This window comes from Thalassophryne amazonica, chromosome 16, assembly GCF_902500255.1.
Source record: "Thalassophryne amazonica chromosome 16, fThaAma1.1, whole genome shotgun sequence".
NCBI classification, from domain to species: Eukaryota; Metazoa; Chordata; class Actinopteri; order Batrachoidiformes; family Batrachoididae; genus Thalassophryne; species Thalassophryne amazonica.
In genome coordinates, this window is record NC_047118.1 from 45,081,836 (window position 1) to 45,097,228 (window position 15,393).

General features: G+C 40.5%; 1 protein-coding gene across 2 annotated transcripts in view; it reads right to left on the reverse strand.

The window, feature by feature from the left end:
- Window positions 1–12,770: 12,770 nt before the first annotated feature.
- The window catches only part of LOC117527882 (carbonic anhydrase-related protein 10-like), a 230,611-nt gene continuing 227,988 nt past the window's right edge, over window positions 12,771–15,393 (reverse strand). For both annotated transcript variants that reach the window (XM_034190384.1, XM_034190385.1), the window contains one exon: window positions 12,771–13,062. In XM_034190384.1, the coding sequence (XP_034046275.1) occupies window positions 13,040–13,062 (23 nt within the window). In that variant the 3' untranslated portion in view covers window positions 12,771–13,039. The remainder of the gene's footprint in view (window positions 13,063–15,393) is intronic.

The following is a 15,393-nucleotide window of genomic DNA, read 5'->3' on the forward strand; positions in this document are numbered from 1 at the left end:
GGCCACAAACAGACAAACAAACACAGACACACCCACACACACACACTCCTACGGACAATTTTAAAGATTCCAATCCACCTAACCTGCATGTCTTTGGATGTGGGAGGAAACTGGAGCACCCGGAGGAAACCCACGCAAACACGGGGAGAACATGCAAACTACACAAAGAAAGGCCATGGGAATTGAACCCATGATCATCTCGCTGTGAGGCAACAGTGCTAACCACTAAGCCACCGTGCTGTTAGTTCAAAAGTTATTGTATAAAAACGATTTTTCGGTAATGGCGGTTTTCTTCTGGATCTAGCTCCATAACATTTGAAGCTACATCAAATCTGATGACACCTTACTGAATCAGTACAGATTCAGCTACAATTTGGTGTTAGTTGTGCATCTCTAGCTTCATTTGTCACCTCACACTGACACATTTTCTATTTTCCCTATATTTTTGCATATTCTGGATCACCAGATCCGGAATCCGGATCCGATCATCACCAACTTTGTTGTTTGATAGAACATTTGACTATGTTACACCCTAATTTTTTTTAAGCCTTTCTGCCTTGTTTTTGTGGAGTTAGAAACTAGAATGTCAAAATTCCCCCTATCCCGCAATGGTGAAGAATCCTTTAAAAAATTCCTGGATCCGGATCATGATCTGGATCACCACTAAAATTTAATCACTTGTTCCTCTTGTCATTTCCAACCACTTCACAAAATTTAATCAAAATCCGTTCAAAGCTTTTTGAGTTATCCTGCTGACAAACAGACAGACAAACAAACAAACGCGACCGAAAACATAACCTCCTTGGCGGAGGTAACAAAAAATGCATTCTTACCTCACCATTTCAATGTTGTCGCAGAAATCAAGAGTCATTAGACCAGGCAGCGTTTTCCCAATTGTCCATTATCCAAATTTGGTGAGCTCATGCCCACTGTGGAGAACAGGTGGACAAATGGGATAAGGAGTTGTGCTATCAATCTGTAGACCTAAATTTGATTCCATGTTCCATAACCTGTCTGTATCCTTGGACAAAAGATTTCATCTGCATTGTCTCAGTCCATCCAGCTGTAAACTGGTACTAGACTTTGCTTGGGAAGTAACTTGTGATGGACTGGGTTCCCATTCAGGGGGAGTCACAGACACTCATCAGCTCAGTGCTACTGAATCTGGAGATAAACCCCAGCACCAACAAATGTAACCCGCAGCGCATGTGCAATTTAATTTGATAAGGTGTCTTCTGCAAATTCATACAACGCACCTACAAACAGATGTGTTGCAAAGCTCCACAAAACAAAGGAAGCACTCATGTAACAAAAAGGTTTCTACACGAAGGACATTAACTGACCGACTGCTCAGTTCATTGCAGTGTTGTGTTGGCTGTAGCTGGGTGCCAGAGCTGACTTTATTGGTAATTTTACTTTTAAGCCTGTTACATTTTTGCATTTTATATTTAATTTGCAAAGCATCGAACAGTAGAAGTTAGTAGAAGTCCTCAGGGTGAAAACCTTTTGTGTGTGTGTGTGTGTGTGTGTGGTTGTGTTGTGGCATTTTTTGAGTGTATCAGGTAAATTTGCAGCAGACACACTTTCAAATTAAACTGATTCATGTGTATATTTGTATTCCCTCTGTCCTCAAGACATTTTTTTGATGTAACTCCCTGCAGATGAACTGATGCCGGTCTTTTTTTGCATTTGCTGGCATTTTCTTCATGTGGATGTGTTGTGGCTTCTCTGGGCCATCGTGCATAATATCTCAGACAGAATCAGAGATCTGACCGTGATAAAAGTGGGAATGATAAAATATATCTGCACCCAGCCTTCAAACATTTAACTACAGACATACCGACTAGTGGGAGGTCATGCAATGTAGTTCACATACTTGAAAGTTGAAGAGAGGTTGTGCATCTTAATTTCATGCAGCGTTCAAAATCTGAATTTTTCCGGTCTAATTTTGCCCAAGTGATGTTGTTTTGTAACTGCCCTGAGGCTTATGTTATTCCTCATTAGTTATGTGATTAAAAAGGCTCTAATTAAAAACAAGCAATGCTTGAAGTGACTCATTATCTTAAAAAAAATAAGAACTAATATAGGATCATCTCCAATTTAACCCACAAGTGTTGAAACGGCATCTACAATATTCATTTGTGCCGAGGAGAGACGCCAGGCTGATGTTACTACTAGTAGTAAAAAGTTTGGTTGCTAGGATACGATGGCTGGAGTGAGATGTAGCAGGAGAGAGGATGGTGTGAGGAGAGGCTGCAGAATCAGATGGCGCTGTGAGTGAATGCTCATCAGACATGGAGGAAGGAGAGAAAAGGGGCTGACAAAAGCACGGTGGATAAATCGAGAGAAAAACAGAACAGTGAAGGATACAAAATGAGGGAGAGGCAGGTTGTGAGGGGACCAGGTGAAGAGGGATAACCACACATGAGCTGTAGCTGCAAGGAAAAGTCTTTGGGAACACGTAGACGCGATGCCAAGTCTGTGTGGGAAAACTCCAGGGAGTGAGATGTTATTACCCATCGTTACTGTCCCAGCAAATGTGTCAGAAGAAATGTATAGTCTGAAAGAGATGCGGGATGAAAGAACATACACACAGCGAGAGTGATGGAACGGCCAAACAGCAGAGACAGAGCGAGCGAACTAACCAGAGAATCAAAATGCTTCAATCAGAAGACAGAGCAGATTGTGATATTCCCATGGCCTCTCTGAAAGTCACAGAAACCAAACCAGACAGCAGGCTGCTTAACACGCAGCATCAGACCCTCTTCTGACATCTGACAAAACACAGCCCAGTGGAGGCTTGGATGGATGGATGGATGGATGGATGGATGTGCACACGCACACCCACCCGCACATTTAGCCACAGACTCCTCTTCATAGTTACAGCTCGGAATCCAAAATGAGGATAAATATTTGATAAGGAATGCCTTGTGTGGAATTTGCAGACAAATCACGTCCCGTGCTGCGTCCATGGAAAAATATCAGTCTTTAACAGAGGATCTAGGTCAAATACAGTGTAGCTTCTTGTAGTGGCAAACAGCTGAGGGTGGACCACTCAGTGTGGACAGGTGCACTCACACCTCTGCTGATGTAAACAAACAAACATTCACTTTGCAGAGATGTCCTTCTGAGTGATACAAGGTTGGAGTCTATTCCAGGTGAGGAAACATGCCGGTACTTGATTGACAATCATCATCTGCAGTGTAGAGGATTTGCACCTGCTTACTTTTTAAATGTTTTAAAATCGGGGATACAAAGATCTCACTTGGCGATATTGATGTACTCAATTATGTTCAAACTCGGCAAGTGGAAGTCATATTTACATCATTTATTGTCTCCACCTGTAGGAGTAAAATACTCGGATAATCGAGTCTCATACAGACCCTGTGGTGCTTATCCCCGGGTAGGGACCATAACATAAAGTGGACGAAAGTCCAAGTATCACCATGTATGGGACCAACCCAGTCTCATGTTTTTTTTGTTTTTTTTTGTGCTCCCATCACGAAATTATTCAAATTTTTGTGACAGGGTTTTTTTTTAAACTCACTAACTATTACTAACCCTACTCCTTCCCCCAACCCTAACCATAACCACCCCGACCCCCCCCCCCCCCCCCCCGCTTCACTTTTAATTTTGTGCAGCTGTCACGGAATGTATTAAAATGAATTTGTGCTCCCGTTATGAAAATGTGGCGCTTTTCATGACAATATCACGAACCAATAGATTAATGTATATTTCGTGCTGCTGAATCATGACATGCCGTGAGATATGGTAGCATGGAACACCAGTCCCCCCCCCTTCCCCCCCAAAAACACACACTTTTGTTATTCTTTTTGTCATTCTAACCTAAACCCTGTTCTGAATGCTTATTACCAAATGCCTGTTGTGCATGGATATTTTGTAGACACATGAAATATTGTGCATACGTTTTTAGCCTGGTACGGAGGAGGCTAATCTCATTTTAGTTGACAAAATGTCAGAGTCTTACCTCAAAAATAAAGGTGGCTATCATGTACCACCACTTGATGGAGGAGGGAGGAAGGAAAGAAGGAATGAGAGACTTACGGTGAGAGGGGGTGCTCTGGGACCAGAATAGTGCATTGGAGATGTCTACGTATGCCGAGGTCGGGAGCACTTCTCCTCTGTTATGGCGGACTTGGCAATGTTTGTAGCAGATGGACCAACCTGGAAGTAAATAAAACTGTCACGCCCCGGAGGCTTTTCTTGGTAATGGCACTTGCAAGGCCACTATGACCGTGAAAATCATTGATTAACATAAAACGGCTAATCTACAAGTTTATCTGTCGGTGTGAAATGGAGATTAGACGGATAATGTTAGGTGATTAACCTTAGTCGACTAAGAAAGCTAAGTAGACTCAAAGATTAGACTGCTTTATGAAACCGGACCCTGGTCTAGAGCAAGTATATATATATATATATATATATACAGTGAGGAAAATAAGTATTTGAACACCCTGTAAGTTCTCCCACTTAGAAATCATGGAGGGGTCTGAAATTTTCATCTTAGGTGCACGTCCACTGTGAGAGACATAATCTAAAAAAAAAAAAAAAAAAAAAACATTCCGGAAATCACAATGTATGATTTTTTAATAATTTATTTGTATGTTACTGCTGCAAATAAGTATTTGAACACCTGTGAAAATCAGTGTTAATATTTGGTACAGTAGCCTTTGTTTGCAATTACAGAGGTCAAACGTCTCCTGTAGTTTTTCACCAGGTTTTCACACACTGCAGCAGGGATTTTGGTCCACTCCTCCATACAGATCTTCTCCAAATCTTTCAGGTTTGGAGTTTCAGCTCCCTCCAAAGATTTTCTATTGAGTTCAGGTCTGGAGACTGGCCAGGCCACTCCAGGACCTTGAAATGCTTCTTACGGAGCCCCTCCTTAGTTGCCCTGGCTGTGTGTTTGGGGTCATTGTCATGCTGGAAGACCCAGCCATGACGCATTTTCAATGCTTTTACTGAGGGAAGGAGGAATGTTTGCCAAAATCTCACAGTACATGACCTCATCCATCCTCCCTTCAATACAGTGCAGTCGTCTTGTCCCCTTTGCAGAAGAGCACCCCCAGAGTATGATGTTTCCACCCTAATGCTTCACGGTTGGGATGGTTTTCTTGGGGTTGTTCTCATCCTCTAAACATGGTAAGTGGAGTTGATTCCAAAAAGCTCTATTCTGGTCTCATCTGACCACATGACCTTCTCCCATGCCTCCTCTGGATCATCCAGATGGTCACTGGTGAACTTCAAACAGGCCTGGACATGTGCTGGATTGAGCAGGGGGACCTTGCTGCCCTGCAGGATTTTAAACCATGACAGCATCATGTGTTACTAATGTAATCTTTGTGACTGTGGTCCCAGCTCTCTTCAGGTCTTTGGCCAGGTCCTCCTGTGTAGTTCTGAGCTTTCTCAGAATCATCCTTACCCCACAAAGTGAGATCTTGCATGGAATCCCAGACTGAGGGAGATTGACAGTCATCTTGTGTTTGTTCCACTTTCTAATAAATAATCATAACAGTTGTTGTCTTCTTCCAAGCTGCTTGCCTGTTGTCCTGTAGTCCATCCCGGCTTTGTGCAGGTCTACGGTTTTGTCCCTGGTGTCCTTAGACAGCTCTTTGGTCTTGGCTATGGTGGACAGGTTGGAGTGTGATTGATTGAGTGTGTGAACAGGTGTCTTTTATACAGATAACAAGTTCAAACAGGTGCAATTAATACAGGTAAAGAGTGTAGAATAAGAGGGCTTCTTAAAGAAAAATTAACAGGTCTGTGTGAGCCAGAATTTTTGATGGTTGGTAGGTGTTTAAGTACTTATTTGCAGCAGTAACATACAAATAAATTATTAAAAAAATCATACATTGTGATTTCTGGATTTTTTTTTTTTTTTTAGATTATGTTTCTGATGAAAATTTCAGACCCCTCCATGATTTCTAAGTGGGAGAACTTGCAAAATTGCAGGGTGTTCAAATACTTATTTTCCTCACTGTATATATTTGGAAAATTGTAAGAAACAGGTACGTAAATGCACCACAGCAAATGTTATCTGTGTAGTTGAATAAAATGATGTGGCTGGAAGCATGGTCTTTCTAAAATAACATGACTTTTCTGGCTCCTATAGATGCTGCTGTGGTGTTACTGTGTAGCTAATCTGCAGTCATCATGTCAAATTCATTTTGCAGATTCTGTTGGCTTTATATTTAGTTTTGCTATTTATTAATTTAGTTTGAGATTGTTAGATTTTTTTTTCTTTTTTTGCATATGCTAGCTTCACATGCAATTATCTTTACAGTGTTAGTTATCAATTCAAATTAGCAGTTGTACGTCCGGGAAAGTATAAGGAGCAAGAGGTTTGTGACATTTGGGGCAAGAATTGAGACTGCCACAGAGTTGAAGAAAGTGTGAGTACAAGGAGTGCAGCATCAGATGAGGAAAGCAGTGGCAAAGGCTAAAGTAAAGGTATGTGGTGAACTGCACGTGAAGGCTAAAGGAGAAAAGGGGTCAGAGACAGAGGGATTATGCTGGAAAGCATGTTTAGCAGAATGACAAACAATGCAGATGAAAAAAATGTACTATCAAGCAAAGATAGTTTTGAAAAGGTGGAGGGAGAACTTTGAGGAGTGGATGAATGAAGAAAATAAGAACAAGAGAAGGTTGGATGATGTGCAGAGAGGGAATCTATAAGTGAGATAAATTAGTAAAGATAAAGTGGAGACAGCTCTGAAGAGGATAAAGAGTGGAATGGCAGTTGGCCCAGATGGCATACCAGTGGGGGCATGAAGATGTTGAGGATAGATGGCAGTGAAGTTTTTTCCAGCTTGTTAAACAAAATCTAGGAAAGTGAGAGTATGCTTGAGGAGTGGAGGAGACATGTACTGGCACTGATTATTAAGAATAAGGGTGATGTGCAGAGCTGCAGCAAATACAGAAGCATAAAGTTGATCAGCCACAGCATGAAGTTATGAGAAAGAGCAGTGAACGCTAGGCTGAGAAGAGGGGTGAAGGACTGTGAGCAGCAATATGGTTTCATGCCAAGAAACAGCAATACAGATGCAGTGTTTGATTTGTGTGTGCAAATGGAGAAGTCTAGAGAAGCAGCTGCATTGTATGTTTGTTGCTTTACAGTAAAAGTATGACAGGGTGCTGAAAGAGGAGTTGTGGTCTTGTATGAGGATGTCAGGAGTGGAAGAGAAGTATAGTATATGAGGGTGTATAGGATATATATGGGACAGTGTGATCTCAAGTGGAGGTGAGACTGTATCAAGGATTAGTTCTGAGCCATTTGTTGTTTTTAATGGTGATGAACAGGTAGACATATGAAATCGCAGGAGACTACATGAATTGCAATATTTTCAGATGACTGTAATCGGTAGTCAGAGTAAGGAGCAGGTTGAGGCAAGATATGTCTAAAGTCTAGAGAGGTGGAGCCAGTGGTGAGCACAGTTTTGCTAACCGCTAAGTAGCAAAGCTACATTTTCATTAGCGGATTAGCGTTTCAGCTAACTTTGAAAACCATCAGCGGACCAATTAGCATCTGCTAAATTTAGTTTCGCTAACTTTCAGTCTGCTAACATTTTTTTTTTTTGCTGATAAAGTGAGCAAATTTAGCGGTCAAAAACATTTGTAAACCCTAAAATCATACATGTTAGTTCCTGTTTATGAACGCAGAGCTAGCTAACACTTCTGGATCACAGGTCAAAGCACACAAGCGCTGCTGTTTTTGCAACATAGAGCCGAAAGAAGTTACACTGTGGACAAAAACAGTATGTAAGTAGCTGAAAAGTCAGTATTTTTATTTATTTATTTTCGTGCATTTGTTTTGTGTTTAGGGTTGCCAACTCTCTGAAAAATAAATAAGGGACACCTCACTGGCAGGGCTGACCGGCCCATAGAAATATAGACTGGAATGGACGTGCGCGCCTCTATCTATTAGCGTCACTCAGGACAGGAAGGCGCCATTACTAAGGGTGGAAATGTGCAGCTCATCAATAATAAACTGACCGCTTTTTTTGCACTAGCATCACTATTTCTTAATGGATTTTAATAAATTTAGGCTTGTTTCAAAGCCCAAATGCACCTATGCATGTGTGGGTTAAAAAAAAAACTTTTATGTAAAATGCAGAAATTTGGGGAAATTACGACAAACTGTGCTGCTTTTCTCGCTCTATTGTCGCTATTTGTTAACAGATTTTAATAAACGTAGGCTTGTTTTAAAGCCCTTTCATTGCTCTAATTAACTCATACATGTCTAGGTAGAAAAAAATGTTTTATGTAAAGTGTGGAAATTTGTGGAAAATATTCCATTCTGTTCATTTACTGTGAATTTTTTTTTCCTGTCATAATTCTCGATGGATTTTTATAAATGAAGCCTTGTAAGTTGTATTCATGCTAATTAAAAGGTCTAACGAACCCATACATGTCTGGATAAAAAAATCCTTATGTATTAAAATATTAATCTGAAGTATGCCTTGACATTGTGCACATTTACCTTGCTGCTTTTTCCACTGTAATATTACTGCTAGTGTTTTAATGACAACAACATATATATGATTTTTACTAACATTTTATTACAAGTAGATATAAAGCCATTCAGAATGTATGACTTTTGACCCTCAGTCAGGGTAAATAGTACCTCCTCCATCACCTCCAACCACACTGTTAAAATTGAAATGCCTCCTGTGACCACATGTACATATCATATTAAACAACAGCTGCAAGTATATATATAGACATAAATATATTTAAACATTTTTGTTTCTGCATGTGAACGCAGCTTAATGAAAAGAACTTATGGCGTTGAGTTATAGTCTCAGTATATTGACATTAAATTGCGGCATAACGACTTTAAAATAGACATTTATTTTACATAATTACATTAAGGCTATTGTACAGTTAATTTTAGTATTGGAGAATTTGTTTTTGTGGTTCATGCAATTGATGGTGAAGCACTGGCTGCCTTTTTTTCTCCTCATATCGCTTCTGTTTAACAGGATCATGGTCTCTCTCCACGCCGCTAGTCATGTGACGTCCATTCCAGTCTCTATTTCCATGGACCAGCCAACTGATCATTGCCTTCACCCTTCCCAGCGTGTGTGTGAAACGATTTTTAACCATTTGACTATTGACTTGACCCTGAATTTAAGTAGATGCACACATGCATTTGTTATGATATGAACATGCGGAAAACAAATTATTACTTAGCAATTTATTTTTAGTGCAAAATAAATTTTCACTTACAATTTCAATATGAGCATCCTGGCCTGCTTCAAAGTATAAAAAAAATATGTCTTTAAAAATAAATTTTTCTCTGTCGTGTTATTGTTATAAAAGTGTATAAATTAACAAAAAAAATATATATATAATCCAAAACAATGTAAGAGTGAAAGTCTGAAAAAGTAAACAATACTTACAATATTTATAGCTGTTGTCGCGCACCTTTTCCACCCAGCCATTTTCCTTTTCCCATTTGCCCATGTATTTTTGCTTTTTTTTTGTTTTGTTTTTTCGAGGAGGAGTAACGACGTTACAGACTTTGCTGTTCGTAGGCGTATCTGCAATACCAGTGTCGGTGTCTGTGTCGGTATCAGACATGCTGCTACGGTCGTCTGACGACCGTCGTCGGCTCGTAATTCTCGTCTGGGATCTTCTTGCGAGCAGATGTCCCTCGACCAATGAGATAAGAGTGATTCTGTATCGTCAACTTGTGTCTGTCAGCTCATTGGTGAAGAGGAGAGAGGCAGGGATCAAATTTATCGTAAGTTTCCATATAAAGCGCCAGTCAATTCCATTGACATTTTACAGACTTTTTGATTCTCACAGAAATACGGGACAAATTGCGTCCCGTTTCAGGTCAATACGGAACGCACACTTTTATTTCCAAATAAGGGACGATTCCGTTTTTCAAGGGACGGTTGGCAACCCTATTTGTGTTTGTGAACACAATACAGGTGAGATGTAGCTCTGTTACTGGTTTATAAATATATAATATAGAGATAAACTGTGACTTCTAATACTGCAGTTTACTGCTTTTGATAAAGATGATGACAGTGTTTGGAGTATTATTTTTCAGCGGTTTATCAGTTTAGCATTCTAAAAGTTTTCAGTTAGGGGTTTAATGGTCTTCTAAGCTAACTTTTCGGTTAGCTGTGCCAACTACTGGGTGGAGATATACTATGGAGAGAAGGGGAGTGAAATTCAGAAGGAGCAAGATGGAATATATGTGCAGGAATGAGATGGAGGCTGGACGAATGGCATAATTGCAAGGAGTAGAGGTAAGGAATGTAGAAGAGTAATGGAGAGTGTGGTAAAAAGGAGTAGAGAGAGTGCAGGTAGGGCGGAGTGGGTGGAGAATAGTGACAGGAGAGATGTGATTGAAGGGTATCTGCAAGAGTGAAAGGAAACATTTACAAGATATAAGTGAGACTAGCAATGATTGTATGCCAAATGACTTGGACACTGTAGCGCTGAAAGTGGCAGAGTCAAAGATGCTGTAATTTTCCATGGGAGTAAAAATATTACACAGGATTAGCAATGAGGATATTAGAGGGACAGTGCAGGTAGGACAGTTTTGTTGCAAAAGTCAGAGGTGACAATGAGATGGGTTGGACTTGGGCAAAGGAGGAATGCTGGGAATATCAGGAGAAGGATGCTGAGGATGGACCTGGCAGGCAGGAGAAAACCAAAAAGGAAGTTTATGGATGTGATGAGGAAAGTCATGTCAGTGGCTGGTGTTGCAGAAGATCCAGAAAACAGGGTGAGATAGAAATGGATGAGCTGCTGTGGTGACTCTGATTGGGAGCAGCTGAAAGAAAATTGGATGCAAGGTGTGTAAAACGAAATACTCCATTATTTTACATGAATCTGAGCAAGTGTTATATTTTCCACCTCAGTGATGCTGGGGCAGCTCATGTTCTCCACCAGCTCAAGGAAGCAATAACAGTCGCAGTGAATGATATTTACAGATGATTTACAGTTGATGTTCCCATTTGTGAAGTAATACCTGATCTAAATGAGATGTTCCTGCAGTTCTTCATGATGGCATTGTCTATAAATGCTGTTGGTTCATTCCTCCATTCAGCTCCAATGGATCACAGATTTGGGACACCACTGTAATTTAAGTTCTATATATTTATTAGAGTTATATTTTGAAAAAAAAAACAATCAAGAAGAACCTAGAAACCATCTTTGTTCTCAAAACATGAAACACAACATCACTGCAAATTGAGAAAAATCATTCAATCAAACAAGCAACTGATGATGAACACTTTGTTGGTGCAGATCCACATTGGATGTCAACAATTTCCATAGGTCACCCATTTTATGGTTGTCTCATTCCAATTGTTACATAAGCAACAGTGGCCTCTAGTGGCAGCCTGGACCATGGGATTAGCAACAAGGCTTCATGAGCAACTTGTAGGACTGTCTGTCTCTACATTATGGTCATTGTGTATAAAAAGTTGCCAAGATGGCACAAAATAGGAGGTTCACTGGTCAGGGCAAGTCATTCTGTTGGTACACAAGGATCCTCTGAAGAGACCTTGTACCAAAGACAACCAGTCATTACCTCTGATTACTGACTGGTGTCCAAGTCTCACAACCAAGACAGGAAACATGATGACCCTAAAGACTTGGATGCTTGTTCTTCTGCAGAGATATCCAAACAGCAACATCATGACTCTATAACAGGGGTGGGCAGTCATGTGCCATGAAGGGCCAAGACACTGCAGGTTTCCCTTTCTACCATTCACCTCAGCAGGTGATTTCATTGATGATCAGGTGTTTATGTTCAAGGGAGAAGCTCATCAGCAAACCCAGCAGCTGAGGTGACTGGTTGCAAGTAAAACCTGCACTGTCTTGGCCCTCATTGCCCACCGCTGGTCTATAAGCTCTTCAGGCATCAAAAGCTGAGGACCCAGAGATATGTATGTCACTGTCACTGCGAATGTCTCTGCAAGTTCAACAGTTTCACTGCTGATCCTCTGATCCTCACTGTATCTATCAGGACCTAAAATTGCAGAACTGAATATGAAGTACTGTAGTTTTTTATGGAGTTTGCTGCAGATCCACTCACTCACTGACTGATTGCATTAATCATATGTTTGCTGAGCTAACTGCAGGGAACATGTCACAGAACGTAATTTTTACATTCTGAAATAACAGAAATAATTTTGTAAATCTGGATTCCACTGGGGACACTGAATTCTTCACTTCAGTGTTCCAGAATTTTAAAATCAGTGGTAATCTTAGTTGGCTGATATCTCACTTTAGAAGGAGCTGTTTTGAATTATGGCAGAACCACAACACCAGCGACACTGAGCCATGAGGTTTTCGGTCTCCTTGCACTGGTTGCCTGCTTTGTCTTTTGTACAAAACAGAATTGAGTGTAAAGCAGGAAGTCGATGCAAAGTGGCTATTTTTTAATAGGTTCGGAGAAAAGTGAAATTTTGTTAACTCGTACAAAATGAGTGACCTATTCCCTTTGAAATCTCCAGACGTTGCACTCTTTTACTGTTTCTTTCCAGAAATATCAGATTTTTTTTTTAGCTCTTATCATGAGCTCATATTTTTTTCTTTATCATCAAAAGCGTTCCCCATCAACTGAATAATTTATCTTCTCACAGGATGAACTTTTCCATAATAATCATCTTTTGCCGGGATTTATTCAGGAACATCCATCCTACTGAGAACCGTTCAAAGAATTACTGTAATTTCTCATCTGTGTGATACACAATAAATTCAAACACCATACAGTGTAGATATACAAATCCTTATGGTCCGTGTGGCACTTTGGACTCAAAGTGTGATCCATAACTGTACTGCTCGTGATATATTGTTTTGAGTTCAGTCAGTGGAGCTGAGCTGAGATCAGTTTGTCGCAGTTAAGATCTCGTCAGTGATGCACATCTCTTTTTACGTTCCATTCTGCTCAGTTTATCTCAGTTTTAGTTCAGCTTGGCAGTGTGAAATAGACGTGAACAGATTTGGTCTCTGCTCCTGTGGCGCTGCCGTTTCACATCTTTTTTATCCTCTACTTCAGGAGCCATTGGTTCACTGAAGAGACAAGAAGAAGGAAAGGAGGTAATTAGTACATAACTTACCCGCCGTGTGGAATAAAAACAAAATAGTGGCTCAGGTTTCAGACCTCATGCAAAAGAAATCACACCAAAGAAGAAGGGGGGAAAAAGCCACAACGTGCATAACAGATGAAAATAACCGATAACATAGAGGCAAAACCTAAAATTGTCCCATTTAAAAAATTAATTTTTTTTCCTTGAGTGTGTAGTGGGTTCACATTGGAAAATTATTACACACAAAGACATCAGTATGTCTGCTAAATTAGTTTTATTTGTACCCTGTTCAATACCCACAGTATTATCATCACTAGTGCATTTTTCTGATTTTGTACAAAATAATTCAGGAATGTGTGAGCAGACTTTCACTGAATTATGCAGGAATACTTCTTGGATGAGTATCTCCAGATGATTATATTTTGGAGACGACTGGTTCAAGATTAAGTTCAAAGTAATCAAAAATATCATCTGAAAAACACAGTTATAGGATATCTTCGGAACACCAACAACACACAACCGATACGGGTTGAGACGACCCAAAGCTTATATTGAACAGATAATCCTTTGTCATTATGTGGTTTAAGTCAACGGCTCCCAATCCTGGTACTCAGGAAATCCTAACCTGCACTCTATCTGCTCTACTCACATCTGAATGGCTCAGTTAGGTATCTGTTATCAACTGATTGGTTCTGCACACCTAAATGAGCTAATGAGCTTTTGGCAGAGCAGAGAGATGAAAAATCTGCAGGTTTGGGATCTCTGAGGAGCAGGTTTGGAAACAACTGGTATAAGTGACATTATGATGCAGATATCATGTTGCACCGAAAAACACATTTCCTGCAACCAGAATGGTGAGATTAAAAATGCCTGTTTTACTGGCCACTACCACTCCTTTTATGTCTTGAAATTACGATCATACTCTTAAGATGGGCAGCACGGTGGTTAGTGGTTAGCACTGTTGCCTCACAGCGAGAAGGTCATGGGTTCAATTCCCACTTGTGGCCTTTTTGTGTGGAGTTTGCGTCTTTTCCCCGTGTTTGCGTGGGTTCTCTCCGGATGCTCCGGCTTCCTCCCACGTGATTAGGTGGATTGGATATTGTCCGTAGGTGTGCGTGTGGGTGTGAATGTGTTTGTTTGTCTATATGTGGCCCTGTGTTTATATGTGGCCCGCCTCACGCTCTATGATTGCTGGGATAGGCTCCAGCCCCCCTCAACCCTTAATTGGAGTTAACGGTTGAAGATGAATGAGTGAGTTGAGTGACTCCTAAGATGCAGTATGTGCATGCACAAGGTTTGCATCAACACACTGACCTTTCCTTTATTTATTTAATAGCCTTTTTTTAAATTGTCATGGAAATGGAAAAAAAATATATTCTGGTCAGATGAAGATTTGAACCAAGGATTCTCCAGCTCAAGCTTGAGCCTCCAAACCATCACCACCCCAAAGTGTGCTTCGTTTACAATTAACTTCTACATTTGAATCTGGCAGCTACAATGTTTGGTATTCAACAGTGAACAATTTTACAACAGTGTTGTGTAACTGTGTGTTCATACAAAATTCTTTGGCTTGGACGAGCTTCAGGTTGGCTGGCATCCTGTACAAGCCTGCACCCCCATAGAACTACCATCCTCCAGCCATCTTGATTGGCCAGACTGTGCTAAAGTCTGTTGAACAATTCACCCTATCTGGGCTGTATCATTTCTTTTGATGACAAAACAGATGAAGAGGTAGACCATCAACTGGCCAAGGGAATTTGTGCACTAGACAGACTCTTCAAATGTGTATGAAGCAACATGTCTTTCAAGAAAGAAAACAAAATAATGGTCTACAAAAGTACAGTGCTTACAACTCTCTTGGCACAGCGACTCTGTTGACTTATTGCTTTGATGAACACCTTCAAAATTGCTCAGCGTTGCCTCCACACCATTATTAAAATTTTTTGTAGTGATTTCAACACAAACATTTAGGTCTGTGAAACTGCTAAATTCAACAGCATTGAGGCTATGTTCAGAAAAATTCAACTGTGATGGATTTGGTCATGTATCCAGAATGGCTGACCATCAAATCCCTAAAATTGTACTGTTTGCTGAGCTGTTCAGTGGTCACCACGATAGAAGAGTTCTGCCAAAATCCTCATTTAAAAAGACCCTTTTCTCCTGTGGTATAGACCAACATAAATGGATAATCATGACACAGTCACCCTCTGCACACTGTCATCAGCAACCAGATGAGCCTCTTCAGCCACAAACTGCTCCTTCCCAAGTGCAGGATCAACAGACTGAAAAACTCCTCACTCAGGGGGAGGAGGAG